At 45.9% G+C, this 13968-nt stretch overlaps 2 protein-coding genes across 2 annotated transcripts in view; both read left to right on the top strand.

The window, feature by feature from the left end:
• Positions 1-13409, top strand: part of shoc1 (shortage in chiasmata 1) — a 31073-nt gene extending 17664 nt beyond the window's left edge. The window contains exons 23-33 of the mRNA XM_079515915.1: positions 13-124; positions 1169-1290; positions 1420-1507; positions 3591-3722; positions 4693-4842; positions 5481-5907; positions 6517-7077; positions 8580-8661; positions 8707-8733; positions 10806-10921; positions 13084-13409. Coding sequence (XP_079372041.1) covers positions 13-124; positions 1169-1290; positions 1420-1507; positions 3591-3722; positions 4693-4842; positions 5481-5907; positions 6517-7077; positions 8580-8661; positions 8707-8733; positions 10806-10921; positions 13084-13169 — 1903 coding nt within the window. The 3' untranslated portion in view covers positions 13170-13409. The remainder of the gene's footprint in view (positions 1-12; positions 125-1168; positions 1291-1419; positions 1508-3590; positions 3723-4692; positions 4843-5480; positions 5908-6516; positions 7078-8579; positions 8662-8706; positions 8734-10805; positions 10922-13083) is intronic.
• Positions 2134-2457, top strand: LOC306933608 (COX assembly mitochondrial protein homolog; the record flags this gene model as incomplete). The annotated part of the gene is made up of 1 exon (XM_079515914.1): positions 2134-2457. The coding sequence occupies one exon, from the start codon at positions 2134-2136 to the stop codon at positions 2455-2457; it is 324 nt and encodes a 107-aa protein (XP_079372040.1).
• Positions 13410-13968: the final 559 nt, after the last annotated feature.

Below are 13968 nucleotides of genomic sequence, written 5' to 3'. Positions count from 1 at the left end.
GTTTTGCTGTAGATATAATATGACTGTGTTGGAGCGGGGCCACTGCCAGTCCTTACAGTTGCTGGGAGGGACCCATCACTACGCCGTGATCACAGTAGACGAGAGCACCGTCATCGTCATCCAGGTACGGCACGCCTAAAGTAACGCCGTCATACATAATAGGGACTTTAAGCAACGCCTGTTTTCAGGACGGCTCCACTTGGCGGAAGTATGACGGCTATGACGCCATCGCCGTAGCTGTCAAAATCGTTAAGCAAACAGCTGTCGGCGACGGTGACATTGGTTCCCATGGTGACACGTCTATGCAGTGCGTGTCAAACATAAACACTTTTTTTTTTTAAACACCCCATCGTGCGTCAGCTAACTTGCCGATATTGCTTAATTCTTACATGCACTGGACATGATCCAGGAAAGAGGAAGGTGCTGGTGCAATCTGTCTTATTCTAAAACCGTTTTAATAAACATGGTTAATGTGACATATGGTATTAGTGTTATTTCTTCATTCAGAGCATGCCAACACATTACACAGCATAAGAGAGGTGATGGAGCAATCGGTGTAAATGTATGACAGCTAAAATTTCAATAAACATAGTTATGACATGGCGTTGTAGACACCACGTGTAAGTGTAGGTTCTGCCGTAGTAGAAAGGGCTGCGACGGCAAGCAGGTTTATGTATCGAGCACTGATCCATTTCCAGTTGCCGGAGCCGACTGCCGTAGCCGTCGTTGCTTAAAGTCCCTAATGTTGTATGACGGCTTCGCGGAGCCAAAATAGACAAATCCATCGCGTCGCATCCGTGGCTCGTTGTGAACTTATAGAATGGCTATTTTCAATCTTTGACGCAGCCATAGATTGAGCATAAATTAAGCAACAAACAGTCAGTGTGACAAAACATTACATAGTTTTAGAAACAGAGCTTGTCTTAAAAGTGGAACTTAATGACAGGATTATAACCTCAAAATGAATTTGAAACAGAAAATGTTGGGGGTCGCTTTTTAATTCAGGGGAGCATTTTTCCTCTTTGTCAAATTTTCTTCATTGTCTTTGTCTCCCTCTACTGGGCTGCATTGGTATTGCAGGTAAAAGCTGAGCATTACAGTCTAATTTGTGTGTGTGTGTGTGTGTGTGTGTGTGTGTGTGTGTGTGTGTGCGCGTGTGTGAATCTAGGAGCAGGCAGAGCTGTGTCAGGACAGGGCCTGTGAGAGTTTGGTGATGAGGTTGACTGCTCTGTCTCTGCAGTACCGCTGCTGCTGGCTCATTCTACACTTTAGAGGCAGCCAGGGAGAAGGGTACACACACACACACACACACCACTTTGTTGAGCCACTTAACACTAGTGTTCAGATATATGCGCTGCGCTACATATTTACTATACAGGGGTGTTTAACATGGCTGTCTCTGTATCTGTGTGATTTCAGATTGAGCAGCCAAGGTTTCAGTAACTTGGTTTTGGTCTACTCCTCTCTGGTGCTGTTTGGTATGAAGACAGAGGACCTAGATGTCAAGGTAACGCCGTCTCTCATCACTGATAGAGCAAGAGACTAGCCTTCTGTGATATTAGGGTCTGTGTCGGAGGTGCGTGCGTAATGCCTGGGAATCTAACCCCGGTCTCCTACGCGAAAAGCCAATGTAACGCTCGGAAATGTAACCCGGAATTCCCCCTCTGGCCGGGCTGGCGGAGATATTAGGCTTTAGGCTTTAGATATTAGACAGAAGAGGTTGTCTGCCTGAAGCTAATATCGCAAACCGCTGAACCGATCAGCACTAAACGTTGTATGCACGCTGCCAATAGGCCATAGAAGTTGTTTTTTCACATATGTTTCATACGTGTAAGTTAAGTATTAATTTGAATATTGAACTTGAATCTTTTATTGAGAGACAGCGAGGGTTGTAATTGCACTGAAACCTTGCCCAAAGTTGTAGTCTTACGTCATAGACATTATGTCAATGACGATTGATGCAGATGACACCTACATGTATAATAACATCAATGACGCATCATCAATGACATCGGTCTATCTATGACATCAGTCAATGCCACGCCAAATCAGTCATAGTGGCCTATGACAGTTTATGTAGATTTGGAGAGGTCACATTGCTTGGTGCCGTTCCGTACCGTTTCGCTTGCTGTGATGGAGGCAGCTGACGCAGAGGAGGTGCATCTGAGGCACGTGGAGACGGATGTGCTGATTCCAAAGATGATGAGGGAGAAAGCCAAGGGGCGATGTGTTCAAAACGTGGAAGCCTTCAGCCGGTGCTGCAAGGAGGCGGGCTTTCTCATGGCGTTCAGGTGTCGAGAGGAGAACGCGGCGCTGAAGGAGTGCCTCACGCTGCACTACAAAGACCCCGTCTTCTTCCAGGAGTGTAGGCAAGAGTACGTCCGAGAGAAGTTGGAGTTTCAAAGGACGGGCATTCCAGCAAAAAACAGGAAAACGAAACTCCCCACCAGCATGTAAACAAACAAACGAGCAAGTGACAGCAATAAAGGAACAACATAGAAACCAATACACTGTAAAGCAACAAGCAGGTCAAATGTCTGGGATCCACTAGTGGAACCACTACACGTATCTGTGTGTCATATTATGTCATATTTAGCTTTTTTCTTTCTTTTTTTTGAGTGGTGCAACCACTCCAAGGAACAGCAATGTCCGTCTTAACCTATGTGACTACGTGTTGGACTATGTGACTGTTACTATGAGTACCAGTAGGGGCAAAAATGGCGCTGTTGTGCCAGAAACAGAGAGAGAGATAGTGCTGCACTGTTGCTTGCTAATGAGAGAGAGAGATAGAGAGGGGGAGAGGGGAGTTGCACCACTCCGTTCACACGGGTGTGATCTTTAATGAGAAATAACGAGCACACAGAATAACTCCTACTTCCGTCCGGGCCCTTCCCTACTTCCTTCACAGGTGTTACTTAAGGTTCCATTTAGTGTACAGTGCTTCTCAAACCTTTTAATTTCAATATCCCTCATAACTCTGAGAGTTTACAAAATAATGGAACCAAATGTACACTCACTGGTGTGTTTCCAGTGAGCCAACATGCAGAATAGCAGCACCCTGACTCTGTTTGAGCAGAATGGAACAAAGCCTGCATTAGTGTCGTTGGTAACCAGGGACGAATAGTTTTCATAATCCTCATGGGGGCCCGTGCATGTGTACAAGGGGACACGCAACGCGGTCCACCCCCCACCACCCCCCGCCCCGGACAGTGAGGAAAACAGACGTGTTAAGGTGCCAGACTTGGATGGTTAGAGCGGCGCGATTACATACAAAGTCAATGCAAGACGAGAATTGCGCGAACAGGCGCGACCTGACCTGATCCTGACCCACAAACGGGACGAACCGAGGCGAATATATATGCAGGTCCAATTCCTCATGGGGGCCGAGATCCCTGGTCCAATTCCTCATGGGGGCCCTGGCCCCCCGGCCCCCACAGTCTCTACGTCACTGTTGGTAACACCTGTGAAGGAAGTAGGGAAGGGGCCCAAGTTCCCTCTATGCACGTGTGTGGGCTCTATGCACGTGTGTGCGTAGCCCATTGGCCATGATGTATGGTTGATGTTTTCATTGTCTGTGATGTGCTGTGAAGGTGCTGATAGCGTCGGAGGTGGAGGACATAGCCAGGTGGATCAGCAAGATCTGCTTCTCCAGTCTGATGGCCAGCAGCGATGACCCTGTCAGATATCTGGACAGAGGCTGGCTGACCGTCATCCCCTCAGAGGTAAGATCTGCTTCTCCAGTCTGATGGCCAGCAGCGATGACCCTGTCAGATATCTGGACAGAAGCTGGCTGACCGTCATCCCCTCAGAGGTAAGATCTGCTTCTCCAGTCTGATGGCCAGCAGCGATGACCCTGTCAGATATCTGGACAGAAGCTGGCTGACCGTCATCCCCTCAGAGGTAAGATCTGCTTCTCCAGTCTGATGGCCAGCAGCGATGACCCTGTCAGATATCTGGACAGAGGCTGGCTGACCGTCATCCCCTCAGAGGTAACTATGGTTCTACAGTCTGATGGCCAGCAGCGATGACCCTGTCAGATATCTGGACAGAAGCTGGCTGACCGTCATCCCCTCAGAGGTGACTATGGCACCAGTGGTGGAAGAATCACTCACATTGTGAAGTATTAATGCTACAATGAGTCAGTTGGACTCGTTAAAACCTGTTTCAGGCCCGGGCTGGCCCAGCGGCACCTAGGCTGGTAATCCTAGCCTGACAGCGTGTCGCGCGTTCGAGTCCCGATCCCGACGACCTTTGCTGCGTGTCTCCCCCCCCCCATCTTTCTCCCCGTTTCCCGTCAACATACTGTATATCTAATCTATCAATAAAGGCAAAAAGCCCCAAACATATCTTTAAAAAATCACACCCGTTTGAAGTGAGGGGCGCTCTTATCAATGTACATCGCAGAACCTCTCCATAATAAACTCACCATCTATTCTAACCATATTAATGATTAATATTAACAAGTAACGAGAATTATATACATAGCCAATTTGCTCAGACACATATGATGTAAATTCTCCTTTCATTGTCGATGGCAAATGTGACCCCCTCAAAAACAAAACCTGTTGACAAGTCTCAGAGCTCAGTTCTGTTATGGAGTTGACGCATGGCACAGACCATCCTAATCTTGACGTGTGTCAGTGATGCTTTCAGTGTGACACAGTGTGTTTTGTGCCTTTTCTCACCCACTAGGAGGAGACATGTCTGTCGGGTTTCCCCTGTTTGAACCCTCTGGTGAGCCAGCTGATGTTGAGAAGGGCCCCGTCCCTCCAGTGGCTCCTGGGGGCCTCTCTCTCTCAGCTGGAGGAGCTGCTGCCCGAGGCCCCACACAAAGTCCTCAAGGTCAGTGCTTCTCAGACGTGTTCATTTCACGGACCCCCGGTTTGGTGTACGTACATGATTAGACCCCCGTAACTCTTGGGAGTGTACCCAACTGTACCATAAAGAAAAGGGTCCATTTGGTTCCACTCAATTTGGTTCCTGGCTATCAATAACTGGGGAAGCCCCTGGAACCACCTCAATGACCCCACTTTGAGAACCACTGAAATCAATGAGTGACCCTTTTATAACTGTATATGGATATGGTATATGCCATAATACAACTAGATCTCCATGTATGCCTATGTATGGGCATACATGGTGAAGAGAATTTCCGTAGAGGGAAAAGATCACACTCACGTGAAGTGAGGGGCGCCCACTGTATTTATATCGGCCACATGATGTCTTATGTCATCATTTAGTGCCCTAAACAAACATTAAAGTTCATAGACTTGGCTGGCAAAAGATTTACGTCATAAGTCCTCTAAACAAACAAAGGTCCATAGATTACGTTATGTGGCAGCCAAGTCTATTGACTTTTGTATGTTTGTTTAGAGCACTTATGACGTAAATCATTTGCCAGCCAAGTCTATGGACTTTGAGAATATTACAATGTTTGTTTAGAGGCTGTTTTAGGTGATCTTTTTCTCTCTCCGTTTCAGCTTTTCAGCGACACCACGTCCCTGTACAAGCTGACCGCCGACCCCTCCCCGCCACAGTCCCAAGCCACGTTCACCCAGAAACAGCCCACTCCACCAGGCAGCCCCTGGACCACCAGCGGAGCCCCCCAACTGGCCCTCCGCGACCCCCAACCAGAGCCATTCAGCAGCAGGCACGCCGCCGCTACCTTCCCTCCCGGCTCCCCCGGGGCAGAGCGAAACATCGCAGGCAGCTTCTGTGATCCAGACTCTGGCGCGGCCACGCGGGGAGCCGGCGACTGCTTCCGTGTAGATCTGAGCGGCTCCGGCGGTCACTTCCAGAAGTGGTGGTCGGCCAGTCCATGGAAGGAGAAGGAGAAGGACAAGGGGGAGGCCAGGTTCTCTGGCTGGGAGGGAGCGGCCGTGGGGAGCGTAATAGAAAGAGGAGGAGGTACGGTGTATAGGCCCGTCACAAATATTACATTGTCTCTGTCGGGTGCACGGAAACCTCATTATGTCCAAAACTATTAACTTTTCAGGATTCTAATTCAAAAGTAGCAGATCTCCACGCTCAAACATTTCCAGCCGTGTTTCGAGCTTGTATTGTGGATCTGCTACTTTTGATGCTTTTGTGTGATACTGACGTAGGATGATCCAAGTACGAAACACACAAAAGGTTAGAATATGGAGATAGGTCTCTACTCGACAGCAACAACATATTAATCACCTGATCACTAATTACAGTATGTTGAGCTAATAATGTAAAGCTAAGAATGTTGAGAGTATAAAATTATGGCCTGTTTTGGCCTTAGTACATTATTTATTTAGATTAAATACGTCATTGTCAGTCATTTCTTTAGTATATTTCAGTAGTAGGCTGCTTTGTATTTTTATTTACTTACTGTACAATCTCTGCTTGCAAAGCCTAAAAGGCATAAAAATGTAAATTTGATTTACATGTTCCAACGCTCAATGCCAAAATCGCAAATTAAATCATTATTCGCAATTATTCATTCATTCATTATTCATCATTGTCAACTAACATTTCATGATGGGGCAGGCGAAGAGTGGCTGCAGAGGCCACCAGCAAAGCAGGATCTCTACACCACCACCACCACCTCTCCACCCGATGGCCGTCCCTTTAACCAGGACCTCTACACCACCACCACCACCTCTCCACCCGATGGCCGTCCCTTTAACCAGGACCTCTACACCACCACCTCTCCACCCGACAGCCATCCCTTTAACCAAGACCTGTACACCACCACCTCTCCACCCGACAGCCGTCCCTTTAACCAGAACCTCTACACCACCACCTCTCCACCCGACAGCCGTCCCTTTAACCAGGATCTCTACACCACCACCACCTCTCCACCCGACGGCCATCCCTTTAACCAGGACCTGTACACCACCTCTCCACCCGACAGCCGTCCCTTTAACCAGGACCTGTACACCATCACCTCTCCACCCGATGGCCGTCCCTTTAACCAGGACCTCTACACCACCACCACCTCTCCACCCAACAACCGTCCCTTTAACCAGAACCTCTACACCACCACCTCTCCACCACCTCTCCACCACCACCGCATCAGCCCTCAGCACCCGGCCTACTGCCACACAAGTAGGGCGGCAACACTTAATTCAACTTAGTCGATTAAATCCATCATAAAAGTAAATACATAATCGATTTGAATGATTTCAATAACATAATCGATTTCAGTTCTTCACGCTGAAGTGATATTATTGGGGATTTATTTTGTCCCCGATGATTGTCTCTGCCAGGCCGAAAGGCGTGGCCGACACCGTTTTTCATATTCCGTCCTTATTCGCGAAGATCGGCTTCCAAAGTTTGCAGGAGCGCTCCGTTATGAACAAAATGCCTTAAATCATGAACGCAGCGTTCGATTGCCGTGACACTTATAGTAAGGGCATTTTATCAGGTATTTGACCAATCTGGGAACTAAATCCCACACTCCTTGGGCTAAATTAGGCCATATCCACTTGACCAAATGTGCTGACCTCATCACGTTTGTGAGGCCGTTTTCCTCCCAAGGAGTGTTTTTTGTGCAAAACTAATGCTTGGAATGGATTCAGAATCATGAAAACCCTATAGTTTCATATGTCACATGCTACTTAAAGAATGATGAAATTTGGACTTTTTTGCCTTATATAGGATGTTAAGGGTATGGTCACATATTATGCTAATAACTCAATTTCCCACGGGAGTTGAATTTCAAACTTTTAGTACATGTTATTAAACACCTTTAGAAACACATTGGTGAAGAAGTTTCTTGGTAACGATTTAGTTCCCAGATTTTCATAGATTTCTCTTACTATTAGTTCGTACGCACATTCCCACTAGGCCAAGGAAGAAATTGTCACCCTTTTCACATTGGCCTATTAGCATCAGGAGTGGCTCGTTTTGAACAAAATGCCTCAAATCACGAATGCACCGTTCGTGAGGCTTCACATTGGCCTGTTACAGCACCACCAGTAGGCCCATTTCTGCATGAGGCTTCACATTGGCCTGTTACAGCACCACCAGTAGGCCCATTTCTGCATGAGGCTTCACATTGGCCTGTTACAGCACCACCAGTAGGCCCATTTCTGCATGAGGCTTCACATTGGCCTGTTACAGCACCACCAGTAGGCCCATTTCTGCATGAGGCTTCACATTGGCCTGTTACAGCACCACCAGTAGGCCCATTTCTGCAACCAAAAAAGGTGTTTTGCATAAATCCTTCAGATTTCCTACAGAATTTGTCCAAGCATGTCTGTTCACATTATTGTCATGTCATCCAGACGGACTTATCTGATTCTGATATGTCATATTTCATCCTGATCATTTCTACGACTTGGCCCGGCGGAGTATTCTCTGAGGTGCACATTTTTCTAGTTGGAAATAATTTCTAGGCTCGAGTAATTTGTCTTATCTACACACACACCATGTTCAACGGAATACTGTAAGTACAGATACTGTATACACACTGACTACACAGACATACAATACACCAATATGTTGTTTGTTCAGTACATGTATTTATAATACCGTACATTAGCATAAACGGACCGTGGGGGCTACAAATGTTGACTAATATCAACTAATATTGATATTATATACAGGCTATGCTGACCAGCAGCAGCACCCAGAAGGCCACTACCTCTGTGATGGCCTGACGTCCCCCAAACAGACCCTGTCGTGGGGGGGAGGAGGAGGAGGAGGAGGAGGAGGAGGAGGAGGAGGAGGAGGAGGAGGTGACAGTCAGTGGTGGAAAAGGTAAAGTACTCACATTTCTTTACCTAAGTAAAAAAATCACACCTGTGTGAACTGAGTGGTGTAAGGTCTTATATAGACTGATCAGCTGTGGTCTGACGTAATGTCTGACGTAATGAAATCACACCCATGTGAACTGGGTGACCATAGCAACCATGCTAATTTTTTGAGCAAAGACAGACAGACAGACACGTAAACTAACAAAGCCAGTTGTAGGAGTGGTTTACACCACTCAAAAATCAATACTGCGATGTAGAAATACTCTGTAAAGGCCTTTTCAGACGGGAAGTGACTGACGCGCCTTGTAATTCATCGTCAATTAGAGGCGTTCTTTATTTTGGACATTTATTTTGACAGTTTTCTGAAAAACCTATGTTTCTATGTCAATGGAGCTCAACCTTTTTCATGTCAAGGACCACCAGAATCATCTGTATTTGGCTGCGGAGTCCCATCTGAAAATATGTTGTTCCAGGGACCCCCCCTTCCCCCACAAGCAAAGATTTGAGTTAAAAACGTTCACTGTGAAAGAATATATATTCAAAGATTTGCACCACATTTTCACGTTTTTTTTTAAATAGCAGATCTACAAGCTCGTAGCACGGCCCTCGGTGCCGTGCTATGACCTTGTGGAACTGCTGGGCCAGCAACATAATGCTTAAAACACCAAAAGGGGTTCCCGTCCTGAATGGGTTAATGCTACGCGTCCCGCGCCACTCATGAGCAGACCTGTCGCTGATCCAGGCCGACAAGGCCTGCGTCACTCGCTCCCCTGATCCAGGCCGACAAGGCCTGCGTCACTCGCTCCCCTGATCCAGGCCGACAACGCCTGCGTCACTCGCTCCCCTGATCCAGGCCGACAACGCCTGCGTCACTCGCTCCCCTGATCCAGGCCGACAACGCCTGCGTCACTCGCTCCCCTGATCCAGGCCGACAACGCCTGCGTCACTCGCTCCCCTGATCCAGGCCGACAACGCCTGCGTCACTCGCTCCCCTGATCCAGGCCGACAAGGCCTGCGTCACTCGCTCCCCTGATCCAGGCCGACAAGGCCTGCGTCACTCGCTCCCCTGATCCAGGCCGACAAGGCCTGCGTCACTCGCTCCCCTGATCCAGGCCGACAAGGCCTGCGTCACTCGCTCCCCTGATCCAGGCCGGCAACGCCTGCGTCACTCGCTCCCCTGATCCAGGCCGACAAGGCCTGCGTCACTCGCTCCCCTGATCCAGGCCGGCAACGCCTGCGTCACTCGCTCCCCTGATCCAGGCCGACAACGCCTGCGTCACTCGCTCCCCGTCTGAAAAGGACCTTTTAAAGTAAAAGTCTGGAATTCAAAATGTACTTGAGTAAAAGTGCAAAAGTATTGGCATCAAAATGTACTTAAAATACCAAAAGTAAACTTAATCCTTATGCAGGATGTCCCATTTTCCCAAGTTTTCAAATGTATAAACATCTTTTGAAAATCTACAAGCTCACAATGCATCGCATGGACGAAATGTATATGGGGCTTAAGTGGTTAAAGGTATATTCAGTGATTTGACTTAATTCAAATATCACTTATTTTTTCTTTTTCTGGATAATCCTCCCTACTATAGAGTGTGCTGACCATATAAGGGGTTCCTCCCTGTCCCCAGTGAGCCCCTGGGGTCAAAAAACCCTAGTTTCAGTTTTGGTGGCGGGTGGCAAAACCTTCATCCAATCAGGATGAGAGGGGCCTTCCTCCAATCATGATCGAGTGGGGGCGGGCCTTGGTGCACATGCTGTTGGCCTGTTGCACTTCCCCACACTGTAGAGCGTGCATGTGCATATTTTGTTACCGGGGCGGACTGGGTGGTTTTCCAAATCACCCAAATCACTGAATGCTCCTTTAATGTATGTTTTGTAATTATAATCAAAATCTACAAAGTAGCTTGTAATTAAAGTTTTCAAATAAATGGAGTAAAAGTATTTGGATCCGAGATGTAGAGGGGTAGAAGTATGGGATATTGGAAATACTCAAGTAAAGTACAAATACCTCAACATTGTACTTAAAGTGCAGTACTTGAGTAAATGTACTCAGTAACCTTCCACCACTGGTGACAGTGGCACTCTCTACAGCGATACAGGCACCGCGAGGAACTCCCCCGACTACGGCACCAAATGCTGGATGGGACAAGAGAGGAAGAGGAGCGGCGAGACTGCAGGCATGGCTGCTCCAGGTGAAGGAAGAGTTAAGCCATATTCATGTATGAAAATAGGCCTTTAATCAGACAAACCCACACGTTCTGAGCCAAAGATTCAGCCTAAATAGTCTATCTAAAAGCATGTGGATCGGCCATTTAGGAGGGAGATATTTGGTGTTATGAGGGGAAAAGCCAAGACCGAGAGGACAGTATAGACCCCTGGGAAACCCCACTCAACTAAGTGTACTGTATGTAGGGTTTAAGGGATTTAAAGGGAAAACATCTTGATTTTCACCATTATATTTAAATATTCATTGTAGTGATAACTACATATCCATTAACCCAGCAAAATACCTTTCGCACGTTATTTTAGGCAGCAGCATATACTCACTCTCAAGTCATTTTACAGTGATGAGTTGGGGCAAAATCTGACCATGCGTCACCTGTTTGACATGATGTGACCCATGGCACGCAATTTTTCAACAACTTCTGGTAGTTCCACCCACTGGTGAATGTGGAAGTGCCATTCTCACTGCTCCCAACACGAAATACAGTAGATTGACACAACATTTAGTAGTCGGAAGCAGACTTGAGTCCACTTCATTTAAAGGACAACTTTAGTTTTTTTCAACCAAGGTTTATGTTTTAGGTTGTTATTAGAGAAACTAAAAGATGAGTGTTGTTGTTTATTCATTTGCTGCTTTCTTTTGTTTTAGGGATTTTAGCTGTTTTTGACAGGGGGGCGGGGGCATTCGAGCATGGGGCTAAATATGTATTTTCTTACAACATTTTATAGCGATTTATTTTTGAATTATTTACTATAGTCCTACTAAACCCCAGGAAATTTCATCTGGCCACAAAACATCACGAGATCTACTGAATGTGTCAAACTGACATTGAGCCTATGACACACAGTGTGGCTTCCCCCCAGTAGGTTACCTTCACATTCAGTAGATCCTGTGATTTATTTGTGGCCAGATGTAATTTCCTGGGGTTTATTAGGACTATAGTAAATAATAAAAAAATAAATCTCCATAATATTTTGTAAAGAAATACATATTTAGCATCATGCTCGAATGCCCCCGCCCCCCTGTAAAAAACAGCTAAAATCCCTAAAACGAAAGAAAGCAGCAAATGAAAAAAAAATAACACTCATCTTATACTTATCTCTAATAACAACCTAAAACATGAACCTTGGTTGAAAAAAACTAAAGTTGTCCTTTAACCACATGAATCCTAGTGTCTTTATTCTTGGCATGTAATAATAGGCAAACATTTGCTAAAATAGCGTCCATGTTTTTGCGGGCGAAGATATTTGGTGTGTATCATGAATCAGTGCTATTGAACACCCGGGCCTTTACATCTGTGTGTTGTTGGAAAGTGCTTTGGACAAAACCTCTTAACTCCATTGGACCCTCAAACTGTGCTAAAGCAACTAACTCCACCACCTCTCCCCCTCTCATGCAAGTAATTGGCAATATATAAAGTCACAACACCAACTTTGATGAGGCAGTATTGCTTTGTTTTCAAAATATGAGGTTTTCTTAATTTCCTGGAAAATTTATATTTTTATTTTCCTGAACATTTTGGAGTTAAGTGGTTTCTTCCCGACAGCAGATATATACTGTAGGCCCTAGGGTTTAAAGACGTAGGGAAATGAAAAATAAGTTTTCCCCACTTTTAGTGCATATCCGTGGTCATCATATGGGCATACCTAACAATCTATGCCAAAGCAATGGGGACATTTCCATCTTTGTGTATTTTATATCAAAAGTCCATAAAAATCCAATTTTAATTACTTCCTTTGAACGAAAATGTGATGCGTGATGACGTGTCGAATCCTGCATGAATAAAAATGAATCTTGATTTGATTCACCTGGTGTGAATGTGTCCTCCAAACACAGCTGCTTCTGATTACAGGGGGAGGGGATTATATTGTGATGTCATGTCACTATATTACTGTCATTTCGATTGGGCCTTTTGACTCAAAGGCTTTCAGCTTTCAGGAAGAAACCAAAAATACACAGGGAAGACATATTTGAATAGTATAACCAACCACACCCAGGGGTCTATTAGAGTAATGTTAACTCCAAAGACACATACAAAACGAAAAAGTTAAAAAAGGAAAAAAAAAAGAAAATCACAGTACTCCATCTTAAAGTGGTTGATACATGTACAAACGTCTATTTACTTTGCAGTGCTGACGCCATTGAAGAGGGGAAAGCTGAGCTACGAGAGAGTTCCCGGGAGAATTGATGGACAGACAAGGCTCAAGTTTTTCTAGACTCCACGACTGATCCCGTTCCTATGGCCTTGCAACGATTTATAAATGCAAGTACACGCTCTTCTCTGACACGAATCAAATTGGATTTTAATGATCAAATTTTACAATACAAAATATTGCAACAAAATGTATTTAATCGAACAAAACATGTAACCCTGATTTAACATTTAAATTAAGTTTGAAATGAAATGTGAGGATTTGATGTATTCATATTGAGATAAATGTTCATTCTGGACAAAATGTCTGTGGGTGCTTTTTTGCCATGCTTTTGACCTTATCCTTTTCTATGAGTCACACTAACTATTTGCCACACATGCGAAATCTCGGGATTCGTGCTCGCAACCGCCTCTGCCAGCACGAGAAATCCTGGGGTTTAGTTAATGTGATTCAGAATTAGAATCCTGGGTGACGGCAGACTGCTGGGTGAGCGCTGGGCTGGCGCTTTGGCATGGGGGGTCAGATCAACATATGGAATGAATTCTGTACTGGCCATATATGGAGCATGTTTTGAGTGTACAGGGTTCTTAGAACACGTCAGCTCCATATATGGAGATCTAAGGGTGGCAGCGGGGGCAGTGTCTTGAGTGTATAGGGTTTGATGAGGGCCCAGGTAGGGCTGGGCCTTAATTTTTGGGCCTGTTGAGAACTAGTTTTTGCCGGCTGCCGGGTACGGCTGAACTAATAACTTTGGGGCCCGTCTAGTGTTTGAATGGACGGGTATCAGTCAAAAGGGAGACATCGAAGAGGAAGGATGGATGGGGAAGCATCAACGTATGGAATGTCAGAACCGGTCAGCTCC

This window comes from Electrona antarctica (genome assembly GCF_951216825.1).
Source record: "Electrona antarctica genome assembly, chromosome: 12".
In the NCBI taxonomy this organism is placed as follows: Eukaryota; Metazoa; Chordata; class Actinopteri; order Myctophiformes; family Myctophidae; genus Electrona; species Electrona antarctica.
This window is presented reverse-complemented; position numbering and strand designations above follow the sequence as displayed.